Below are 22,684 nucleotides of genomic sequence, written 5' to 3'. Positions count from 1 at the left end.
AGATCGAAAATGTTTCACTCGTTTAAATCGGGTGTTGTTTCACCTTATATAAAAATAATGTTTCAGCAAATAGCGAATGAATGTTTCAGTTCACTGTAACATTATATCTATACATAGTGAAACATTGTGAATACACTAGGTGAAACAATTTCGGTGGAACAAAAAATAAACCAAATTCCCTTAATAGGGGGTTTCCAAAATATGTGGGTTTTTTGTTGCAATGGAATGTTTCATTCAGTGCAACATTAGATCTTACATAGTGAAACATTATGAGTACATTAGGTGAAATATTTTTTGTGCAACAAAAAATAAACCAAATTCCCTTAATAGAAAGTTTCCAAAATATGTAGGTTTTTTTGTTGCAAAAGAGTATTTTTAATTCACTGCAACATTAGATCTATAAATAGTGAAACATTGGTAGTACACTAGGTGAAACATCTTTTGTGAAAAAAAGGGAGGAAGAAGTGGGTGGGCCAAGTAGGCACATGGGGGGAGGGGGCACGGGGGGAGCGCCTGATCCGGCTCCCCCCACGCCGGGCGACCGGTAAAGGGCATTATCTGTAAAAAAAAAAAAAACGCTACTCCAAACATGTCAAAGATATTGAGGAGCACGTGACTGCTAGCCTCGCTGCATTGCTTCTCATCATCCTCGCCACGGCGGCAGCTACGTCGGCACTCACTTTGCATTGGTACCATGCAAGGGATCAGAAAGGGGATGAGAGAAGGGAGGTTTTTCTTTTTAAACATAATGAGAGAAGGGTTGTGGTGGAAGAATATGACAAGTGGGCTATAGGCATTTCTAACATTTCATATTGTTTTTCTCTCCTATTTAAATATAAATATTTTTAATAGACTTATATATACATATATCCATATTTGAGAATGTCTTTTCTTAAAGATTGACTTTAGCTGTACGAACTAAAACCACAAAGTTGTAATACTCTACAGCAATTTGCCATTATATTATCCCCACTGTAGCCATTAGCAAATATCCACACAAAATTGGAGTGTCCAAGAACAAAGTATCAGTTTTGCTGTGTATTTGCAAATTCCATGTTGTTTCAGTGTTGTATGGCAAATTTTGTTACACTTTATCTGCAGTAATGTTTGATATATATCTTTCTACCTACAGTAATACTAATTGAACATTTTCAAGAAGCTCACACGTTAACATAAAATTAATGATCATTTCGCAGATGCTCACACGCTAAAAAAAATATCTGGCCATCGATTTGATGGATAACCGTAGCTCTACATTTAACATTGTGTGTCATGTTAAAAGTTAAAACACATCTATATTCTGCATGTTGTGGGAATGTGATACCATTGTTTCCAACTTTTAGCCAAATTTTCACTGCTGAAGAAAGGGTTTTTACCCATGATTTGTAACCCCCTATAGTCCCGGTTATACAACCGGTACCATGAATCCGGAATTAAAGATGCCCGGTTAAAATAACCAGGACTAAAGATTTATCTTTATTCCCGGTTGGTGTTACCAACCGGGATCAAAGAACCAATCGGGATCAAAGAGGGTCCAGTCTTTGTTCTTCTTTTTTTTTCATTGTTCTTTGCATATTGATTTCACGCCAAACTCACCAAAATCACAAAATCATCACAAATTCCAAATCGAGTTGCTCCGTACATCCCCAAATCAAAGTAACAACGTCAAAAATCATAAGATTCACATCACAAATTGTCAAAAAAATACATCACAAATTCTGAAAAAATTACATCACAGATCACATCACACATATCCAATGAATTACAAATTCTTAAAAGAAAAAGAAATCCGGCGCCGCCGCTGCCGCCTCCTGACTCACCTCTGGTAGATGGGAGGGCGCCGCCGCCGCTTCTCCCGTCATCTCCCCAGCCCGGCGGCCCTGGCCCACGGGAGTTCTAAAATGGTTTTTAGTCCCGGTTTTTAGTTGAACCAGGACTATTGTGGATTAAGATGGTTTCTCCGGTAGTGTTTAGCCGTTGAAGAAGAGCATGCTCACAGGAAATGGAGTAGCCGATTCGAATGGCTGTTTAGAACTCAATCATGCAAAGACCTAAAACCGAGTACATCTCAACTAATTAGGAATTATAATAATTATTATTAATTGAATAAAAAATATCTTTTAATATTTTAAATATCAATAACGATATCATGCAGTGTACTGGTTGGCGACTAGTTAACTAGCTATCACCATTTTTTTTTATTTTGCCTGCATAGTGTTGATTGCCATTTTGTTCGTGTACGCCAATAAATTTTAAGGATGCGTGCAGACGCTAGACATAATACTTCTATTATTTTAGAAAAAAAAATCAGTTCACTAATTGGGCCATAACATCTCTACAGCAAGTATGGGAAATGATGCACAAGGATGTACGACTTTCAGCTAACCGTATTGAATTGCTTAATATTATTGGCAATTGGTCGATCGCTTTATTTGGCACTGTTACTGAAGTCGCTTTAAGGCTACATTATCCATTGATTGTTTTAATTTCATTTCAACAATTTTGTTAGAATAATTAAAATTTGAAACTAGTCAACTAAATAGTTCTTTAAAATGAAGTTGTACTGTGTAAAGCTTGTAAAACAGAATTTCAGAAGACTGTTGTTGGTTTTGTAGTGCAGCTTATAGAGAACACTAATATTGTGGCTTATGTCAAGTTGGACACATATTTATTTTTTTTAAAAATTATAGAATTGATTTATAGATTACTATTATCTTTTTACAAGGCATATCACTACTACGAAAATCTTTTTTTTCTGATACCGTCCTTTTATTTTTATTGGCGGATTTGAAAACACATGCTTGTAGAAATATACATAAGTGATTCCAATAAAAAAATGCTAGCAAAAATCAATTTTCGCTGACGGTTACTTTAAATGGTCCGCATATGAAAATAAAGTTTACTTTTGCATGTAGAACACTTATTGCACCGCCGGCGAAAAAAAAATGAAAGGCTTATAAAATATCGGTGGAACTGATTGAGAAGCTCTCTTCTCCACTCATTCTCAGCAAGTTATTATCCATGAGATCTCCTACCCACTCCTGCACTCGTTCTCATCCCCAATCCCTTCATTCTCAGCAGTGGCGGTGGCGACAGAGGATGGGGGAGCCCAAAAGGGTGGAAGCGACTGACGACAAAGACTGCGACGGTGGGCTAGCGGCTGGACTGTGACAGCAGCGATGGATCAGAGGCGGGAATGTGATGGCAGTGGTGGCTCGGCCACAGGTCGGCGATGGCAGCGGCATGTGGGCCACCAGACAGCGATAGCAGCGGTGAGCTGGCGACGGCAGCGGCGTGAATACTACATCAGCGACAGGCTGGCTATGGGTCGCAGATGGCAGCTGCGCGCGGGCTACGGGACGGCGACAACAGCAGGAGGCCGGCCACGGTACCGCCAGAGTGGGCGGCGACTGACCTCGGGGCCGCTTGATCTGGCGCCGGAAGCCTCCACGTGGATGACTTGGCAAAGAGGGCAAAGGGGAGGGCTACGGCTTCACGTCATGGCCTAGATCCGCTAGTGGGAAGGCCGGATCTGCGCCGTGCCTCCACCGATGGAACTCGATGAGATGGCGACTGCGATAGCGACAACAACCATTAGATGAAGTTATTGTTTGTTGATTTTGCATCGCTATGGTGGATTTGAATTTGAACATGCTTGGATTTGATGCCAATTTGAATCTGAACAGGCTTGGGTTTGATGTGCACTTGAATATGAACCTGCTGTGAAAATCGGATTTATTTTCCATTGTTTTTTGCGTTAAAACCTTTTTCTAGCGGATGACTTAAGATGTCACCTGCAAAAATAAATTTTCGTACATAGTGCTTGTTAAGATGTCGCTTGAAAAAAAAATCAATTTTCGTACGCGAATAGAAGCCACACCTGTGGAAATTGGCAATTTTCTCTGACCTTTGGTTGCGCAAAGACTGATCGATTTCAGCAGCTAGCAAGAATATTTTTTTAGCAGTGCATATTACGATTATTTCGATCGTTTGTTATTTTGGACAACATTCGGCTAAACGCAGTAAACGTAGCAATATGTGTGGTATTAATAAAACCCTAAAACGATAGAAAAAGTCATGTGAGTGTACAAATTAACAAAAAAAAACAAAAATTAACATTACTATTAAGCTAACCATTAATAAATAAACTTGTACTTCCTCCATTTCAGATTATAAGACTCCATATTTATATAGATGTTAACATCTATATGAATGTGGACAATGCTAGAAAGTCTTATAATCAGAAACGGAGGTGGTATAAATTAACAAAAAAGGCTAACCATTAATAAAACCCTAAAACGATAGCAATATGTACTTACAAATTAACAAGCTTGAGGTGCTCCCATCTTCAAATGGCCAGCAGGCTAGCTAGGATAAGCCAGCCATGTGAGTGATCGGACGAGCCTCCTTTAGGTCGATTGATTTCCTCCCACTACTGGGAAAAAACATTTTTATAGGCGGCCAAAACGTATTTTTTAGGTGTCCATAACGCCTGCAACCAAATGCTGCAGGCGGCCAAATCCACCCACCTGCGAAAATATTTTCAGCGTAAAAAAAATTTTGGCCGCCGCCGCCCTACCACGAGGGTTTTGGGAGGGAGAGGGAGGGGAGGAGGGGAGGAGAGCTGTGCCGCCACGAGGTCGCAGCGCCAGCCCACCGCTGCTGCCGAGGGGAGGAGAGGGGAGGGAAGGGGAGGGAAGTTGCCATCCGGATCTGGGAGTGGGAGCGCCGCCGCCGCTGCCACCGATGACCTCCCGCCTCCGCGCCGCCTCAGCCGCTGCCCTCCCCATGACGCAGCCAGATCCGTGAGGGGAGGGGAGCACCGCCGACGACCTCCGGCCTCCGCCGCTGCATGCAGCCGCCGTCGCCACCCTCCCCCACAACGCTTCCAGATCCAGGATGGGAGGGCCGCCAGCTGGATCTGGGAGGTGGGAATGTTGCCGCTGACCTCCCTCCTCTGCCGTTGCATGCAGCCGTTGCCGCCGCACAGCCGCGCCCCGCCACCGTCCGCCCCATGCCACAGGCCACCGGCCTCCCCCCTCCCCCCTACGTCCGGATCTGGGAGGGAGGGGAGGCGAGCCGCGCTAGGGGTGTGCCGCCCCATAGCGTCGCCGTCCCCGCGCTTCGCCTAGCCATTGCCGCCGCCGACCCCGCGCCTCGCCGTCGCGAATCCTGCCGCCCATTCACGCGCGTCGCCATCGTGGATCCCGCCGCCCACGCGCGCGTCGCCTTTGCCGGTTCCCGCCGTCCCCGTTGCCGAACACTCATCGCTGAGGGAGAGGAGAGGTGAGGGAGAGGAGAGGTAAGGACTTAAAAAAAATCTAAGTGATGTCACGTCTATTTATATTTCACGTCTATTTTCACAGGCGGATCAGGGTATATTTGCAGGCATACCGCTTAAGTGGTCCGCTTGCGAAAATAGACAGCGAGCTTCACCCTAGTTTACAATTTTGTAGGCGGTCATTTGGCTCCGAGAGTCATGTCCGTCTGCGAAAATAAAACCCTCACGTCAGCGAAAATGCTTTTTTGTCCTTATCATTTTCTAATTGCGGTTGCGAGCATTGGATGTTGCGCCTTTGAAGTTTGCTGCAGCTTAATTTCCAGTTGGTTGGAGCGGAGTGGATTGGGCCGGCTAGCCTAGTCATAGGTCGGTCGACCCCCTTACAAAGTCATTTTAGGCTCTTGGACCGAAATAGGAGGAGAAGGTCAGGTGAGTAGTTGTCTAGCTGATTTTATTTTTGAAAATATACTTTATTTTTAGAGGTTTTGCTGTTATATACATATTTTTGAAAAATAAAATAAGAATATACATGTACCATGGGATAAAAACGCGGGACCCATTGGTTAGCGCAATGTGAAGATGCGAGACTATCGGGCGGGAGAATCCTATGCAGCGGACATGCGGTACCACGTGTCCGCGGTGTAGGATTATCTGGTCCTGCATCTTCGTGCCACGCTAAACTATCGGTGCCCGCGGCACACATATATTTTTATAATTTTTTGAAAAATATGTATGTAATTGCAAAAAGTTAAATATAAAGTATATTTCCAAATATCTTCGTGTCTGGCACTCTGGCTACCCTGGCAAAATGGTCGAATGGCCTGGCTTGGCCTCCAGGCCGCATATCCCTTTAGAAGATGGGGTCAACTGGCCGTTTGTGTTGGCTTGGCCAGCTAACTTTGTCAGTCCTAGTTGACTCCAAAAGTCATATATATATATATATATATATATATATATATATATATATATATATATATATATATATATATATATATATATTTCATTTTGTTTAGCTAAGTACGTGTAAAGTAACTACAAACAACAAAACTAGTAACAATACATTAATATAAAGCAAACTAATACATCGAACAAGCTCTTCGCGACGTACTGCATTTTCTGTTTGTGAAACCTAAACTGCCTTTGTATAATAAGTACGTACTATACCACATTACCACTTCCATTACATGCATTCTACAGTAACAAATTACTAACATTTTAAAAGATTCATCTCAATAGATGTTATTATTTCCGGGTGTGAGATGATTGCAGGGATTGCAAATTATTAAAAACACACTTTATTCTTTATTCAAGTAGCTAGTGGGATATTATTATTTAAGGATATTATTATTCCTTGTATGTTATGTAGATGACTTGCACAAATCTGACGATTGAGACAAGATGCGTATACGTGCATGCAAGAGCTTTTCTTCAGATTTGCGGCTTCTTCACCTTCAGCATGAGCCCATTCTTCATCTGGAAAAGACACGACATCTTCGGCTCCACGGCCTGCCCTTCCACCATCTCCAAGTCGAAGTTCCACACCACGGCGGCGGCGATGATCTTCATCAGCATCACGGCGATGTTCTTGCCGGGGCACATCCTCGGCCCGGAGTTGAACGCCAGGAACTTGTGCGACGGCACGTGCCGCAGCTGGGCGCCACCGCCGCCGCCGGTGAGCCACCTCTCCGGCCTGTACTCCCGGCAATCCTTCCCCCACAGGCTCTCCATCCTGCCCATGGAGTAGAGCGAGATGAGGACGGTGTCGCCGGCACGCACCTCGTGGCCGCTCGGCATCACGTCGTCGGCGACCGCCGTCTTCCGCTCCATATGCCCCGGCGGGTACAGCCTCAGGGTCTCGAACAGCGCGGCCTGCAGGTAGACGAGCGGCTTGGTGTCCTCCGGCGAGAACATCACCGCCGTGTGGTGGTGGTGGTCGCCATTGCTGGGAGGACTGGGAGAAGCTGCTCTGCGCGACGCGACGATGGGTGCCAGCTCGTCGCGGATGCCGGACACGACGTGCGGGTTCATGGCGAGGTTGTAGAAGAACCACGGCAAGGTGGTCCCCACCGTGTCGCGCCCGGCGACCATGTAGGCGATGGCTGTCGTTTGCAGCAGGGCGGCGCCGTTGTATTCCGGGTCGTTGATGTGGGAGGAGATGATGTCCACGGAGTCGGCGTCGCGGTGCTGCGACTGCGTTGCCTTCGTCCTCGCCTCCATCATCTCACCGACGAAGCCATGGAGCACCCTGTGCGCCGCGGCGAGCCTCCTCTCCGGGCCGATGTTGAGCCTTCTCATCGCCTTCCACAAGGACGCCGGCATGACGTGCCGGAGCAGGCCCACCTTCATGACCGTGTCCATGGCGGCGGCGGCGTGCGCGGGCGGCATCATGTCAGAGGACAGGTAGCCAGGGTGGACGCCGAACACCGCCATGGACGTCACGTCGAACATGAGCCTCCCGGCAAAATCCTGCATATCGAACGGCGCCCCGGCGGTGGCCACGCGGGCCAAGAAGGGGAGAACACCATCCCGCACCTTGTCGAGGCAGGAGGCGGCCATGGAGGCAACCAACCGTGGGTCGCCGAGGACGCTCAGCATCTTGGCACGCAGCCGGAGGTAGGGCTCGCCGTCGAGGGTGAAGGAGACGCCGGCCATGATGTCGAAGATCTCGGCGAACTCGTGGCCCTTGGGGTAGTTGCCATGGTTGGAGGTGAAGATGTGCCGGACATTTTCAGGGTCACATGTGATGAAGAACCGGATGCTGCTGGTCGCCGCCGAGCCGCGCGCCATGACGGTGTGTCCCGACGCGGCGAGGACGCCGGCGAGGTGGTCGTGGAGGTTGTGCAGGTTGGCGACGATGGACGGGAGGGTGCTGAGAATTGGCCAGCCTATGCACAAGTACAAGACAAGAGCAAGCAGCATCATCAGCGAGGAGATGATCAGAGTTCTGCCATGAAATTAAGGTCACTTCTAATGACAATATATTGGATGTGTTTTGTATAGTGTATGCGCGCTACCACCTTGCGCTGGCTGATATGGCCATGGGTTTTCGCATGGCTTAATTTATAGGAAAGAGGTAGCTTGGCTGGCTCACGTAGCGCAACGTGGCATACAAACAAAAGGGGAACAGTGGCTATATAACATTTGACAGTGTTTGATGGAAAACTTTAAAATATAATATAATTGTAGTATAATTGTAGTGTAGTTACATACTAGTTTTTTTTTTATCAAAGGGCCTTAGCCCTCCATTTCCATTAAAAGAAATGTCACAGTTTACAGCAGAGAAAAAAAAACAGTAAATAACTGCGTCTAGAGTTTATAAAAGCGACAACAAACATTCAACAGTTAACTCTCTTCAACAGGCTAACAACTTGCTCTTCTGTTCAAAAGCTAGACATTTCTCTCTTCTCTTCTAATCTGATCAGCTGCTTGTAATCCTTCTGAAGCTGGCGCACCACCCTGTCGTGAATTGAACACCTCATTTGTGACCTGCTTTAGCAATTGGATTCCCCATCGCAGCTTTTCTTGATTTCCCACCTGTCTCTGCAGAATAACCCAATCATGCATCCATGAGCACGCTTGATATAAAATGTCAGTGGGATCCTGTAGCAACACCTGTTCAAAACAGGCTTTATTTCTTATTTTCCAGACAGCCCATAACACAGCTGTTATCCCTACCAACAGTAAGTGTTTTGTTGTTTTATCCCATTTCTGGATCCATACCCCCAAAGCATGTTAAATGTTTTTCACAGGTTGCAAACCAAAAGTACATGCCACCACATTCCAAGTAAGTCTTGTCATGGGGCAATCAAAAAATAAATGTTGAATTGACTCTTTTTTGTCACAGAACTGACATGTTTCATTCCCTTTTTTCCAACCCCTTTTCTTTAGATTGTCTTTAGTTAGAACACTATCCTTCAGCAAAAGCCACAAGAAGATCCTGATCTTTAGAGGGACTTTTATCTGCCAAATCTTTTTGTGTATCACCCCCATCATAGAAGCAGCCTCTTGCATTTTCACAGCAGTATAAAAAGATTTAACACTGAAGATCCCATTTTTGGTTAGTCCCCAAACAGTTTCATCTTTGGAATCATTCAAGTTTACTTGATCACAACAATTTTTGATGTAGTTCCAATCCCTCAAATTGTCTCCCAACAAGTTCCTTCTAAACATTATACTACCCCAGCCATTTTGTTTAACTTCTGCCAGAGTTATATAATGTGTATGTGTGATTCTGTATAGGTAAGGAAATTTTTTTGCCAGAGACTTCCCCCCTATCCAGTTATCCTCCCAAAACAGAATATTTGCCCCATTTCCTGGTTTTTTCCAGCAATAACTAAAGAAGACGTCTTTGATTTCCATAATCCCTTGCCAGAAATGTGAAGCCCCCTTTTTGATTTTCTAGGCTGCCAAGATTTTTTTTGATAGATATTTTCTTTTTAATAGCTTTTGCCACATACCATCAGTTTTCTCCAGGTTCCAAAGCCATTTACCCAGCAAGGCCTTATTCATAATGTCTAAGTCCCTAATTCCCAGACCCCCTTGCTCTTTTGGAGAGCAAACTACTGGCCATTGCACCAAATGGTATTTGCTAATCCCTTGGTCTTCTTGCCAAAGAAACCTTCTTCTTACAAAATCCATTTTTTCTTTCACTCCTTTGGGAATTCTGTAGAAAGACAACATGCAAAGAGGTGTACTGCTCAAACAAGAGTTTACCAAAGTAACTCTTCCTCCAATATATTGCAAATTCCCCTGCCAACATCCTACCCGTTTTTCCATTTTCTCCTCAGTTTGTTTCCGGTCTTTGTGCATGATTCTTTTTTGATTAATTGGTATGCCTAAATACTTTATAGGCAAATTACCTATATTGCAAGTGAAGATCTTACTGTACTCCTCTTTGTTTTTTGTTGCTTCTCCCAAACAGATAACTTCACTCTTATTAAAATTGATTTTCAGTCCTGAAAGTTGTTAAAAAATGCAAAGTATTTTTTTCAAATTTCTAGCATAATCTAATCTATCTTGCATCAGAAAGATTGTATCATCTGCATATTGCAGGATAGCAATAGTGTTCTCATTATCAATACCCAATCCGTGAATTAAGTTGTGTTTTTCTGCCCTCTGGATCAAAACTGTCAAACCCTCTGCAGCTATATTGAAAAGAATTGGTGACATGGGGTCTCCTTGCCTCAAACCTTTGTGTGTATTAAAATAGGGCCCAATTTGATCATTGACTTTAACAGCAACCTTGCCCCCTCTTATTGTTTTCATAATCCAGTCACAAATTTTCTCGGGGAAATGTTTGGCCTGTAAAATTTTAAAAATAAAGTCCCAATTTATTTTATCGTATGCCTTTTCAAAGTCAACCTTACAAAGTATTCCACTCTGTTTCTTCTGATGAACTGAACTCAAAGTCTCATGCAAAATCAGTATCCCTTCCATAATGTTTCTATTTTTTATAAAAGCAGTTTGGTTTTGTGATATTAGGTACTCTATTACTCTACTTACTCTCATCATCAATACTTTACTTATGATTTTGAAACTGACATTCAACAAACAGATGGGTCTGAACTTTTGGATTTGTAGGGCCTCTTGTGTTTTTGGTATCAAAGTTATAATTCCATAATTTAATCTTTCCACATTAATAGTACCTCTCTGAAAATCCTCTATAACAGCCATCAAATCAGGACTGATCAGATCCCAAAAGTGTATGTAAAACTCAATAGGGAACCCATCTGGGCCAGGAGTCCTGTTTTTTCTCATTTCATCAATGACCTTTTTAACTTCTTCTTTGGAAATTACTTTAGTTAAACATTCTCTGTCTTCTTCTTTGATTTTGGTAAAATCATTCATGTCTAAGGAAATGGAAGCCCCTTGAGCATGCCCAAACAAGTTTTTATAGAACTTTGTGATATATTCCAAAAGATTTTGTTGCCCTTTAATTTCCCCTTCTTCTTGTATCAATTTGTGTATCTGTTTTTTTCTTTTTCTCCCATTGCATTTAGCATGATAGTACTTTGTGTTGTTGTCACCATCAATAGTCTCTTGATCTTTGCATCTCTGGAACCATTTGAGTCTTTCCTCTCTAATGGTGAAATTCAGTTTAATTTCAAGCTCTCTTCTCATCTCTCTGTCAGTATTTGTCATTCCAACACTCTCTATTTTTTTATCAATTTCCCCAATTGTTTTTAAAATTTCATTCTTTTCCCTCCTGTATGTCCCCTCCCAATTCTTATTTCATCCTTTAAGTTTTTTCCTAACAGCCCTCAGCTTTCCTTGCCATCTCTCTATACTAGAACCCCCACCTCTATATGAAGTCCAGACTTCACTTACAGTGCTATCAAGATCTTCTCTCAGGAACCAGCTAGTTTCAAAATTAAAAGGGTATTCACTCTTAAAATTCTCTCCAGAATCAATCAACAGGGGGTTATGGTCAAAATAAATACGTTCTAAACATTGAACTGAGATATGAGGATACATCTGTTCCAATTTATTTGTAACCAGTACACTGTCCAATTTTTCAAAAGTTGGGTCTTCATGACAGCTTTGCCAGGTATAACTAGATGACCCCATATCAATTTCCCTTAAATTCTCTTGTTGCAGTATAGCATTAAAGATAAAGCTCCATCTACTACAGCCACCTGGTTTGTTTTTCTCACTTGCATTTCTAATAATATTAAAGTCTCCTCATAATAACAGAGGATTTTTTTGTCCATTCAACTCCTGTGCCAATTCTCTTAGGAAAGTTTCTTTTTTTCTTTTTGGGCAGCCCCATATACAATATAACTGTATATTGTCCATTCAACTTCAAGTACTGTTTGTTGTTTATTATACAGCAATTACATTCAGTTACATACTAGTATAACTGTATAACTATACTGTAACTGAATGTAATTGCTGTATAACAAACAGTACTTGAAGGGCCGCTTGGTTAGCTGCACATGCATGCTTACGTGCGTCGTGAGGGAAGTGGGTTTTCAACACTCGAGGGGGCCATCCCCTCGTTGTTTGCATGTCATCTAAATAGTTATAAAAAGTTTTAAAAAAATTGACAACATAGATTAGTACGAAATATATCACTCCACAAACATGCAAGACCAAATTCAATTTCTACAAGTTGCAACAAAAATAACAAACTAAACTGAAAATAGTTATCGCACATTCGCAACTATATTTGTTATTTTTTATAACTTGTAGAAGTTGAATTTAAACTTGCATGTTTGTGGATCGATATATTTCATATTAATCTATGTTGCCAATTTTTTTTATATTTTTTTATGACTATTTATGTGACATGCACGAAAGGAGGGGATAGGATGATTTCACTTTCCCCATCGTGAGGTCATAGGGGGTCGATCCCTGCCTCAAGCGCGTGGTATCGAAATTTTCATCCTAGTTTTTGCACGAATCTCAACGATGATCTAAGGGTCCAAAAAGTGAAAGCTTTTTGGAAAAAAACTGTTGACAATTTATAGCAATTCCAAGACAGAAAGGCCTCAAGCGCGTGGTGTCAAAATTTTCATCCTATTTTTTGCACGAATCTCAACGATGATCTACTGGTCCAAAAAAGTGAAAAAATTTTGGGGAAAAACTGTTGACAATTTTATAGCAATTCCAAGACAGAAAGGAACACATGAGAAAACAGGTTAAACAATACACTAGAAAAAACCACACCACGATGCTACACTAAACTAAGAACACCTGAAAAATAGTACCCAACTTATTGGTAGTTTAAGAGCCTCATCAGTGGGCCTAATAAGCTAAATTTAAATTTTCAAATTTGATTTTAAAGTTGATTTTAAGATATTTTCAATGTGATTTTTTTTAGCGTTGGCTTTTAAGTCGTTATGAATAGATATATAAAAATTTTATCTATAAATTAATTTTTATTCTCTAATAAGCTGTTTCGGTTCTATAAATTAATTTTATCTATAAATATGTGTAACCGATGAGGCTCTATATTTCCTACTAAAAACTATCAATGTCGTATAGCTACTTCCTAACATGACATCATAAAAGATGGTAATTAAGGAGGTTTCACATGAACAGTAATTGCGGTTCTGCTGAGCTCAAATCCAGCATATTGCATGACTTGTGATACATCGATCGATTCTTCATTCTACTAGCACGTCCACTGATGTAAAAAAATAATTTTGTGGGGTTTAATTTTTAGCATCGCTTCTCGGTTATCTAGCGCCACAAAATTTTAATGAAGAACCCCACTACAAGCAAACCGACAGTGACGCTATTGTTTCTGCTGGTTAACTGATTATTGCTTCAACTTTGTCATTGCCTATTCAAAACCATCACTGATGCCACTTATTTACCAGCAATCACTAATACAGAACAGCAAATAGGGGATAGCTCTATAGATGCCAGAAATCATCAACCAGTAACCCTTCCACCCGTACTATTTTTCTCATGTTTTTGGGTTTTTTTTGGGCTATCTAGATGATTTACACGTCGCCGTTTACTGTGGTTTGCTCCTCGGTTAATGTTGCGTATTTGAGTCTTGCCGGTGCGCCGGTGGACTATCTAATTAGGCCGGTTAATTTGGTGATTACTCGGTTTGTTTAGGGCTTGGATGCCGGTCGAGCTGATGTTTGTTTCCGGTTGGACGGCGCATTGTATGACGCGTGTTATGTTTCCATCTTTTGTCTTGCTTCATTTGTGGCCTCCGTAATTTCAGTTTAGTCCCTCTGTTTTGTACATTGTGTCTTTCTATTTTTTGTTTAGCCCCTTATATTTCTGACAAATTAAATGTGAAGAAGAGAAAATTTTGTTTTGGGGTGCGCTTTTGCTGGGTAGTTATGCTAGGTGTGTATCTATGTTTGCGCCCTATCTATCTGCTCTGTTTGGTGGGTCTCATCGTACTTTTGGGGTTTCTTCTTGCTCTCTTTGGATTGGTGTTGTTTTCCCGTCGCCGGCGGCCTGCTCGTAAGAGCAGGTACAATAAGCTATTCTAGCTGGCGATAATGCATCCACGGTGGATTTCTTTGGTGAGCTGGAAAAAAGATTAGAGGAGAGAGAGTGTGAGCCGGCGACTAATTTGTCGCCGGCTACACACGCGCTCCAAGGCCGAGCGAATGGGAAGCTAGTGAGCAGCTATTGGACCCAGAAGAACTGTGCAGCAACAAAGCATGGCAGGAGGCCATTAAGGCCGTGAGCTCGGGATCGAGGAACGGTGGCCAGGAGGGGAGCTCGGTGAGTGACGCCATGGTGACTAGAGTGGCCAGCTTGAAGCCTAGCTAGCTGCCATGAAGGAGAAGAAGTTGAGAGCGTTGGCATGCCTGATTGGAGGAGGATGTGGTAGGAGTGAAGGCTGTCATCGGCGTGGCTTGGGCATGGAGAGCGCAGTCGCCGGCACATTCCGGTGACTCGGTGTCGGTGTGAAGCAGGAGGTCCTTTGATGGAGATGCTCGCATAGTAGCTACTGGATAGAGAAGAGAACAGGCAAGGAAGAAAGAGGAAAAGATGTGGGTCCATTAACATATAAAATAATACTTTGGCTAAAAGTATACTGTAGATCATTATTGTGTAAGTTGGCGATATAGCGGGTTGTAAATGACTTGGAGATGACACGTATGCTACTATAGCCGACAGCTAGTGCTTCTATTAAACTTGCTCTAAGATGGTTCTTTGTTTCCTGTTCGTGTTGGTGCCAATTGTTTGTTGTACAGTGTTCTGTTCCTGAATCGGTGGAGGACAGCCCAATTCGCGGATGTGCTGTTCTTGTTTTTTCTTCTCTTGTTTGGGTGTGGGGTACTGTTTTTTTTCGTTAATCTCTTATTCCCCTCTGTTCTACCTGCTTCTCTGTTTGAGGTTAGTCGATTTTGTGGATCTGGACAGGCCTATTTTTCTCCCTCTTTACTGTCTTCTTTTCCTATTGTCTCTTTGGGTTTCTTCTTTGATGGGTTTTGTTCCACTGTGCTTGCTGACCGGAGGAGGAGCCAACGATGCTGGGTGGGATTTGCGTGCTGTTGGTCGGGGTTGTTGACCAGGGCAAGCTCTATGGTGGCCGGCCGGCCAATGTGTTTCTTCTCTGGATATACCGGTGCCTTCCAGTAGGGATGGGTTCGTCGCTGCCTACTCATCTTGCTCCGCTACTTCGTCTAGAATGGATGAGTAACGCAGCGCTCGCATGGGTCACACTGTCATTGTGGCCAGCTAATCTTGGTCTGCAATCTTGACATGCTGGTGTTGTTGCTTTTCCGATAGTGGGTATGCTTTTGGTGGTTTATTTCTAGGATTTGGATAGTGGTTCTTGTTGAGTTCTTGGTTTTCCCTGTTCATTGCTGGTTGCTTCAGCATGAACATTGACTTGTTCTTCTGTTTGGTCGTACTAGTCAGTGCGGTCAACGTAAGTTATTCCTCTCTTCAATTGTCTGTTTTTTACTTTGTCTTGCTTACATGTGTTTTGTGCGTGTCAATTTTTGCAGTTCGACTTGTTTGTCTTTTGCTGTATATAAATGTATTGCCTTCTTGTGATGATTTTCCCATTTTAAGGGGTGGTTGTGTAGTATACACTGCCCTGTTTTTTTTGTTATGTGTTTCATCTTTTCTTAAAAGAAATTTAAAAAATGTTACAGTTCCACATAGTTAAAAGAGTGCTTATTGTTGTTCGGCAGGGGTAAAAATAACTGGTGGTTAAATGCGCATGTGGTAATATTTGTGTCGGCCAGTTTAATTCTTGTTTGTAGCCGCTACTTTTTCCCCCTCTTCGGCTGGTGTAATTAAGTTGCTGTCATACCTGGTAACTTTTTAGGTGTACTGGTCAGGTCGTCTTTAGCTGCTATTACTGCTGCTGTTCGTATTAGTGCTCTTGTAATTATCCTGCTGTTTTGGTTGATTCAGCTGATGTTCCTTTTCAGCCTTGCTGTCCAGTTCTCCTGGTTCTGAGCTGATGTACTAGCACGTCCATTAATGTAACACTGCTTCCTTTATATGGTTCTTCCTTTATATGGTTCTTTTGTGTAGCACTGCTACCTCTGCTATTCTTTTTACGACCGATTCATTTCAGGTGTTCCTCATTGTTTTTCCCCTATTTTTTATGTTCACTCTGTTTCTTCTATTTCCATTGCGTTCCTCCTATTCTAATTGTGTGCCTTCTTGCTTTTGTAAAATTATGGTATTGATGTCCTTACTTGTGATGTCTTATTAGGCGGTGGATATGTTTGTTTAGGCGTCTTGGTTTATGCCGGCGATCCTTCGTCGTAGGAACTCTTCCTCCTGGCCACCATGTGAACCAGCACGTGCAACCGTTAATTGCCATATCTTTTGTTACTGTATTCAGTTGCACTCCTGCTTTGTCTTAAATGTAAACATCACTTCATTCGTTCTGCCTGCTTATCGTACTAGCAGTGCATTGTAGTGGTCGATGTTCATCCAATTTTATTTTTTCTTAAACTCTTCTTTTTTAGAGTTTGATTAAGCTACTGTTTCTTTAATTCCGTCGTTGAATTCTGGGCCTTCATACGAGTCTCTGGTTAATAGTAGGAAAAAGAAATTGGCAATCTTGCGTCACCGGTTGTTTGCTTCACCAGGTTGGTTTCCTCTTGTTATCTGTTTCGTTCTCTCGCTTGTTTGACTATTTGCTGTTTTTTAGTTCTTTTTTCCCCTGATGCTTCTTGTTTGTCCTCAATCTTGTGTTTCTCTACTCGTTGTGAGCTTTTATGCTCTTTTCTCTGTTTACAGTTCTTGCTTTTGCTCCTTCTTTCCCTGTTGGGTCTATTGTTTTTTCGGCCGATTACATATGCCATTTGAAAGGTTTGTTTACTCTTGTGTTATTTTCTCCCTAGACTGTATTGTCCTGATTATTTGGACTTCCTTTCTCCTTGTTTCCTCTTTTGTTATGCTCATCTGCCTTTTTGCTTCTCTTTTTTTTTTGCCAGCTGCTTATCCTGGCCGATCTTACTATGGTGGTCTTGACTACTCTTGCCAAAAATGCTCTGCTGTCTTTTGGTACCATGAGAGTACACGAAAAATGGTCTTCTATCGGCGTGGTTTAAGTTCGTATAATCGCTGTTGTCGTTCTGGTCGTGTTTCTTTGCCACCCCATAGAGAGTGGCCACAGCTGCTAAAAGAACTTGTTGTTTTCTCGGGGTCTCGTCGTTCATCTGTTTTCATGCGCATGATTCTCTAGTATAACTCTCTTTTTGCTTTTACATCACTTGGTGTTGATGTTGACAACTGGATTAACAATGGGACTGCCTCCTATGTGTTTCGTATAAATGGTGTTGTCCATCATTGTATTGGTTCTCTTATTCCAGAGTCAGGTCATAACCCTCAGTATGCTCAGCTTTATATCTACGACACTACAAATGAGGTTGCCAACTAAATTGCTGTTTTTGATTGCTCTGATGGAGCGGGTCAGGATATTGATCCTGATATATTGTCTCTGGTCTTATTTCCATGCTTGACATGCATAACCCACTTGTTTAGAAATTCTGTATGGCGCGTGACAGGATGTTCTGACATATCTATTCGGTTATTGGTTCTATTGGTTCTTCTGGTGATCTTTTTCCCTTCGTGTTGCTGATGAGCTTGCTGCTCTAATTGTGGGTGATTTCAATATTGAGGCAAGCCGTTTTGACACCATTGTTGATAGCACAAATGGCAGGTTTAAGCGCATTTATGTGGTTAATCCTTCCTTGATGTCCTTGCAGTACCCTCTTCTTTTCCCTTATGGTGATGCAGGACACCACCTTGGTATTCCATACAAGGATATTGATGATCAGGATACTCCTGTAAGAGATCGAGTTTCCATGTTAGAATATTACAGTTACCACTGCCATTATCGGAGGGGTGAGCCGAATCCTTACACATGTTTTGGTCGTTTGTTTGAACATCTTAAGGTGGATTGTTACTCTTGTGTGGAATCTGCTAGACTCTCTTATCATTACTTCCATCAAAGTGAGCTCCGGTCTGAGACATATCAGGGGATTTCAGACGCTTTAGGAGAGGGTAATACTTCAGGCAAGAATGTTGGTGTCAAGTTTTTACTGCCCTCTAGCTTCACTGGAGGACGCCGATACATGTTACTTAATTATCATGATGCTATGGCCATATGTCGTGAATATGGACCTCCGGATATTTTCACAACGTTTAGTTGTAACTCAAAGTGGCTGGAAATCACTGATGCTCTATGTTTTGAACCTAGACATCGGTATTCTGATCGGCCTGATATGGTCAGTCGTGTTTTCCATATGAAGCTTCGTGAGTTTATTGACGACATCAAGAGAGGTGATGCTTTCGGGCCTGTTCGTGGAGGTATGTTGAATTTTGGCCTTTGTTTATTGTGGTCCTTTGTTGATGCCGTACTGTCTCTGTTTTTTGTTCCTGTATCCCCCCATCATTTTTACAACTTACTTTAGTCGTTATATATTTCTTATTTTGTATTTTTTTTCTTTTAACTCATCAGCTTTCTTAATATGATTACTCCTCTTCTCTTTATTTTTGTGCAGTTCTTTATACTGTCGAATTCGAAAAGAGGGGCCTTCCTCATGTCCATGTACTTGTTTGGCTTGAAGGGCATGGAAGAGATCCTTCACCTTCGTTTATTGACTCGTTGGTATATGCAGAGTTGCCTGATCCAACGGTCGATCATTTGGGTTTTGCTCTTGTGGATGAGTTCATGGTGCATGGGCCCTGTGGAGAGCTCATTTGCATTGCCCTTGTATGAAAAATGACACTTGTTCAAAGAGGTACCCTAAGTGGTTTAATGATGAGACTAGGGTTGACGAATCTGGGTTCCCTGTTTATCGACGTAGAAATGATGGTCGTTTTGTTAGTAAGAATGGTTGTAAAATAGATAATAAGTGGGTTGTTCCCTACAACATGCGATTGCTCAAGAAGTTTCAAGCTTATATCAACGTTGAATGGTACAATAAAACTAATTTGGTGAAGTATCTTTTCAAGTGCCTTACTAAGGGGCATGACATGTCTAGGGTGGTGTTTGCTGTAGGTGATTCTACTGCTAATTCAGGTAACAGTGATGAGCCTGATGGCAGGGATGAGATATCTAACTATATGAGATGTAGGTACTTGTCTTCTTGTGAAGCAATTTGGCGTATTTTTGGTTTCAAGATTCATGGTCGTAAGCCGTCTGTTGAGAGGTCAGTTAACATGCCAGGTATGAACACAGTCATATACCATGAAGAATCTAGCTTGGAAAATGTTGTTGAGGACCCAAGGTCACAATGCACAATGCTTACATAATGGTTCAGAACAAATGAGTCACACCCTGGATCAAGGGATTTAAGGTATTGTGATTACCCATCTCCTTGGCGTTGGGATTCAGATGGCAAGACATGGACAAAGAGAATGTGTAAGGCTAAGATTGGCAGGATGTACAATGTCCATCCTAGCACAGGGGAGTTGTTTTATCTTATGATGCTTTTGATAGTTGTGCGTGGTGCTTGTAGTTATGAAGATGTTAGGTCTTATAATGGAGTTTTATATGACACTTTTAATGAAGCTTGTCAAGCACGGGGCCTTGTTGGGGATGACACTAAATGGTACCGTATGTTTGATGAAGCAATAGTGTGGGCTACTCCTTTTCTGCTACGCCATTTATTTATCACCGTGGTTGGCTTTTGTGGTGTTGGAAATCCCAATCTTTTGTTTGGTAGATATTGGAAATTTCTGGCTGACGACATTTTGAACAGGACAAGAAATCTTTTAGATAATCCATCCTACCATGTTGCTGATCACTACTTACAAGTTCAGTTTCTAAATGAGCTTTCTGTGTTGTTCTTCAAAAATGGTCTTATGCTCGAGGCTTATAACCTGTCGTTGGGTCCAATTCCTACTCATCATAATTATGAAAATCAACTGATCTCTGAGGAGCTCTCATATGATCGTGCTTTCCTGATTAAAGAGGTTGCTGCTTTATACCATAACTTAAATGGTGATCATCTTGCTATTTATGATCAGATCATTTCTTCATCCAGCACCCCTGTTTCTATGTTCTATTTTGTTTCTAGGCACGGTGGCACTGGCAAGACCTATCTATGGAGAGCTATTATTACAAAACTTTGATCTCAGGGAGACATTGTTCTAGCTGTTGCCTCCTCTGGTGTTGCATCCTTGTTGTTACCAGCAGGCTGCACTACTCATTCTCGGTTCAAGATACCTCTGGAGGTAAGTGAGAAGGGTCTTTATTCTATCTCTAGAGGCACTATGCTTGCTGCTTTGGTTGCTCGAGCATGGCTTATATTGTGGGATGAGGCCCTTATGTCACACAGAAATTGTTTTGAGTCTTTGGGTAGGACTTTGAAAGATATTTTATCTGTTGATGATCCAACTAATGGGTATCTTCCCTTTGGTGGGAAGCTTGTAGTGCTAGGTGGTGATTTTAGACAAGTCCTTCCTGTTGTTGAGGGTGGGACAAAAAGAGAAGTCCTAAATGCTTCACTTATTAAATTACCTCTTTGGCAGCATGCTATTGTTCTTAAACTGTGGACAAATATGAGACTTGTAACCCGCCATTGTCTAATGTCGATCGAATGCTGTTAGAAGAGTTTGCCAAGTGGACTTTGCATATTGGGAATGGGTCTTTACCAATGAGACAAAAGCCTGGTGAATCTTATGATTCCTAGATAACAGTTCCTAGTGATTTACTTCTTATGCCTACTGGAGATAACATTCATATGCTAGTTGATTCTGTCTATCCTGATTTTCATAGATTTTACTGTGATGATGCTTACCTTGCCAGACGCACTATTATATGCACCACTAATTCTGTTGTTGAAGAGATATATTTTCGATGGCGCCTGAAGATAGTAGAGAGTACCTAAGATCTGACGCTGTATCTTCTGGTGATGAAACCATCTCTGATGCCGATCTGATCTACACCCTTGAGTTCTTAAACTCTATATCAATTTATAACTTTCCTCAGCACAAATTGTGTCTTAAGTTGGTGTTCCAGTAATATTGCTCCGTAATATTAATCAATCTATTGGTTTGTGCAAAAGGTACAAGACTAATCATCACTCGACATGGGGATAGAATTCTTGAAGGTCGCATTATTACTGGTAGTAGTGCTAGCCAGAGTGTTTGCATTCTTAGAATTGTTTTAAATTGAAAGAGCTCTAGGTGGCCTTTTACCTTGCAGCGAAGACAATTTCCTGTGCGGGTTTCTTATGCTCTAACAATTAATAAGAGTCAAGGGCAAACCCTATCTAATGTTGGTGTTTATTTGCGGAGGTTGTTTTTACACATGGTCAGCTGTATGTGGCTATTTCTAGAGTCACATCTCGGAAGGGGCCGAAGCTACTTGTTGAAGACGATAGTGGATCTGCAATTTCTGAGACTAGGAACATAGTTTATAAAGAAGTTGTTGACTTTCTTTGATGTTCTTTTTTGTTGTTATGGAGCTTCCAAGATGCATAATACTGCTGTTTGTTTGTGTGGTTATTGCACATTTTACTTTTTTAGCTGAGTTGTCGTGTTCTATGTTTCATAATATGTTTCTGCTTGCTTTAATAAATTGTGTTGTATTTCTCAATTTATCTTGGATATGTTGTCAACGTGTTCTCTTTCACTTAACCTTTCTTGCAGATAACTTTCTCTTTTAATCAATTATCAAATTGTTTCTTTGCTATTATTGGGTCTGTTTCTTATTTCCTTTTAATTTGATTTATCTGACTTTTATTACATTTCTTGCTATTCGTTCCTGTCCACTTATTCTATTGTCTTTATATCTGTACTTTCAATCTGTGTAGTTTTTTTCCCCTGAAATTGCTGGTTTCTTTGTACGGCGTTACTGACTACCTCTTCTTCCTTTTTCCCTCTTATACTTTTTTGATAAACAGTACTACATGTTTTTGTTATTAGCAGTTTTGCTAAGTTATGGAATGAGAAGCTACATGTTTCTGATTTGGAACAGTTTCTTTGTACGGCGTTACTGACTACCTCTTCTTCCTTTTTCCTTCTTATACTTTTTTGATAAACAGTACTACATGTTTTTGTTATTAGCAGTTCTGCTAAGTTATGGAATGAGAAGCTAATGCTTCCCACATTCAATTTTTTGGGCTGATTTGGATCTGTTCGATGCAGATGGATTACTCTTTGCTTAGGCATATGAACCATCAGTCTTTCAAATGGGAAGTGGTTGTTCGATTGTCTCGTTTATGGGAGTACTATGATCAAAAGAATGAGACAAACATTTATGAACTAAGCTTTATTATAGTAGATGAGGAGGTTAGGTTTCCTTCCACTTTAAATGTACTATTTGTGACTCTTAGGGAGTGTATTGTGTATATGATATTTCTGTCCCCTTTTTCTTCTATTTACTTTAGGGCACAACTATGGAAGGTGTGATTCCCAAGAGAGATGGATGCCACAGTTCATCCCTTTATTAACTGAAGGATCGGTCTATCAAATTAAGTTTCTTGAAGTTATTGAATC

General features: G+C 41.8%; 2 protein-coding genes across 2 annotated transcripts; one reads left to right on the top strand and one right to left on the bottom strand.

The window, feature by feature from the left end:
* Positions 1-6,709: 6,709 nt before the first annotated feature.
* Positions 6,710-8,108, bottom strand: LOC127783280 (noroxomaritidine synthase 2-like). Its single transcript, XM_052310521.1, has one exon. The coding sequence runs from the start codon at positions 8,066-8,068 to the stop codon at positions 6,710-6,712; it is 1,359 nt and encodes a 452-aa protein (XP_052166481.1). The 5' UTR covers positions 8,069-8,108.
* Positions 8,109-15,231: 7,123 nt separating this feature from the next.
* Positions 15,232-20,791, top strand: LOC127782122 (uncharacterized). Its single transcript, XM_052309197.1, has 10 exons — positions 15,232-15,349; positions 16,970-17,041; positions 17,545-17,600; positions 17,941-18,041; positions 18,435-18,544; positions 18,739-18,845; positions 18,977-19,389; positions 19,501-19,623; positions 19,699-20,233; positions 20,321-20,791. Exons 1-10 carry the CDS (start codon positions 15,232-15,234, stop codon positions 20,789-20,791), a joined length of 2,106 nt encoding a protein of 701 aa, XP_052165157.1.
* Positions 20,792-22,684: the final 1,893 nt, after the last annotated feature.

The sequence above is a fragment of the Oryza glaberrima genome, chromosome 8 (genome assembly GCF_000147395.1).
Source record: "Oryza glaberrima chromosome 8, OglaRS2, whole genome shotgun sequence".
NCBI lineage: Eukaryota > Viridiplantae > Streptophyta > Magnoliopsida > Poales > Poaceae > Oryza > Oryza glaberrima.
The sequence above is the reverse complement of the archived record's forward strand: the minus strand, read 5'-3'. Positions and strand labels throughout refer to the sequence as shown.

What these genes read in the sequence shown, in the direction of transcription:
- LOC127783280 (XM_052310521.1), bottom strand. Translation starts at nt 8,068, where the DNA reads ATGGCGCGCGGCTCGGCGGCGACCAGCAGCATCCGGTTCTTCATCACA.
- LOC127782122 (XM_052309197.1), top strand. Translation starts at nt 15,232, where the DNA reads ATGCTGGGTGGGATTTGCGTGCTGTTGGTCGGGGTTGTTGACCAGGGC. An exon ending in TTACATATGCCATTTGAAAG is followed by an intron (nt 17,042 to 17,544) that starts GTTTGTTTACTC and finishes CTCTTATTCCAG; the next exon opens with AGTCAGGTCATAACCCTCAG. An exon ending in TCTACGACACTACAAATGAG is followed by an intron (nt 17,601 to 17,940) that starts GTTGCCAACTAA and finishes ATGTCCTTGCAG; the next exon opens with TACCCTCTTCTTTTCCCTTA.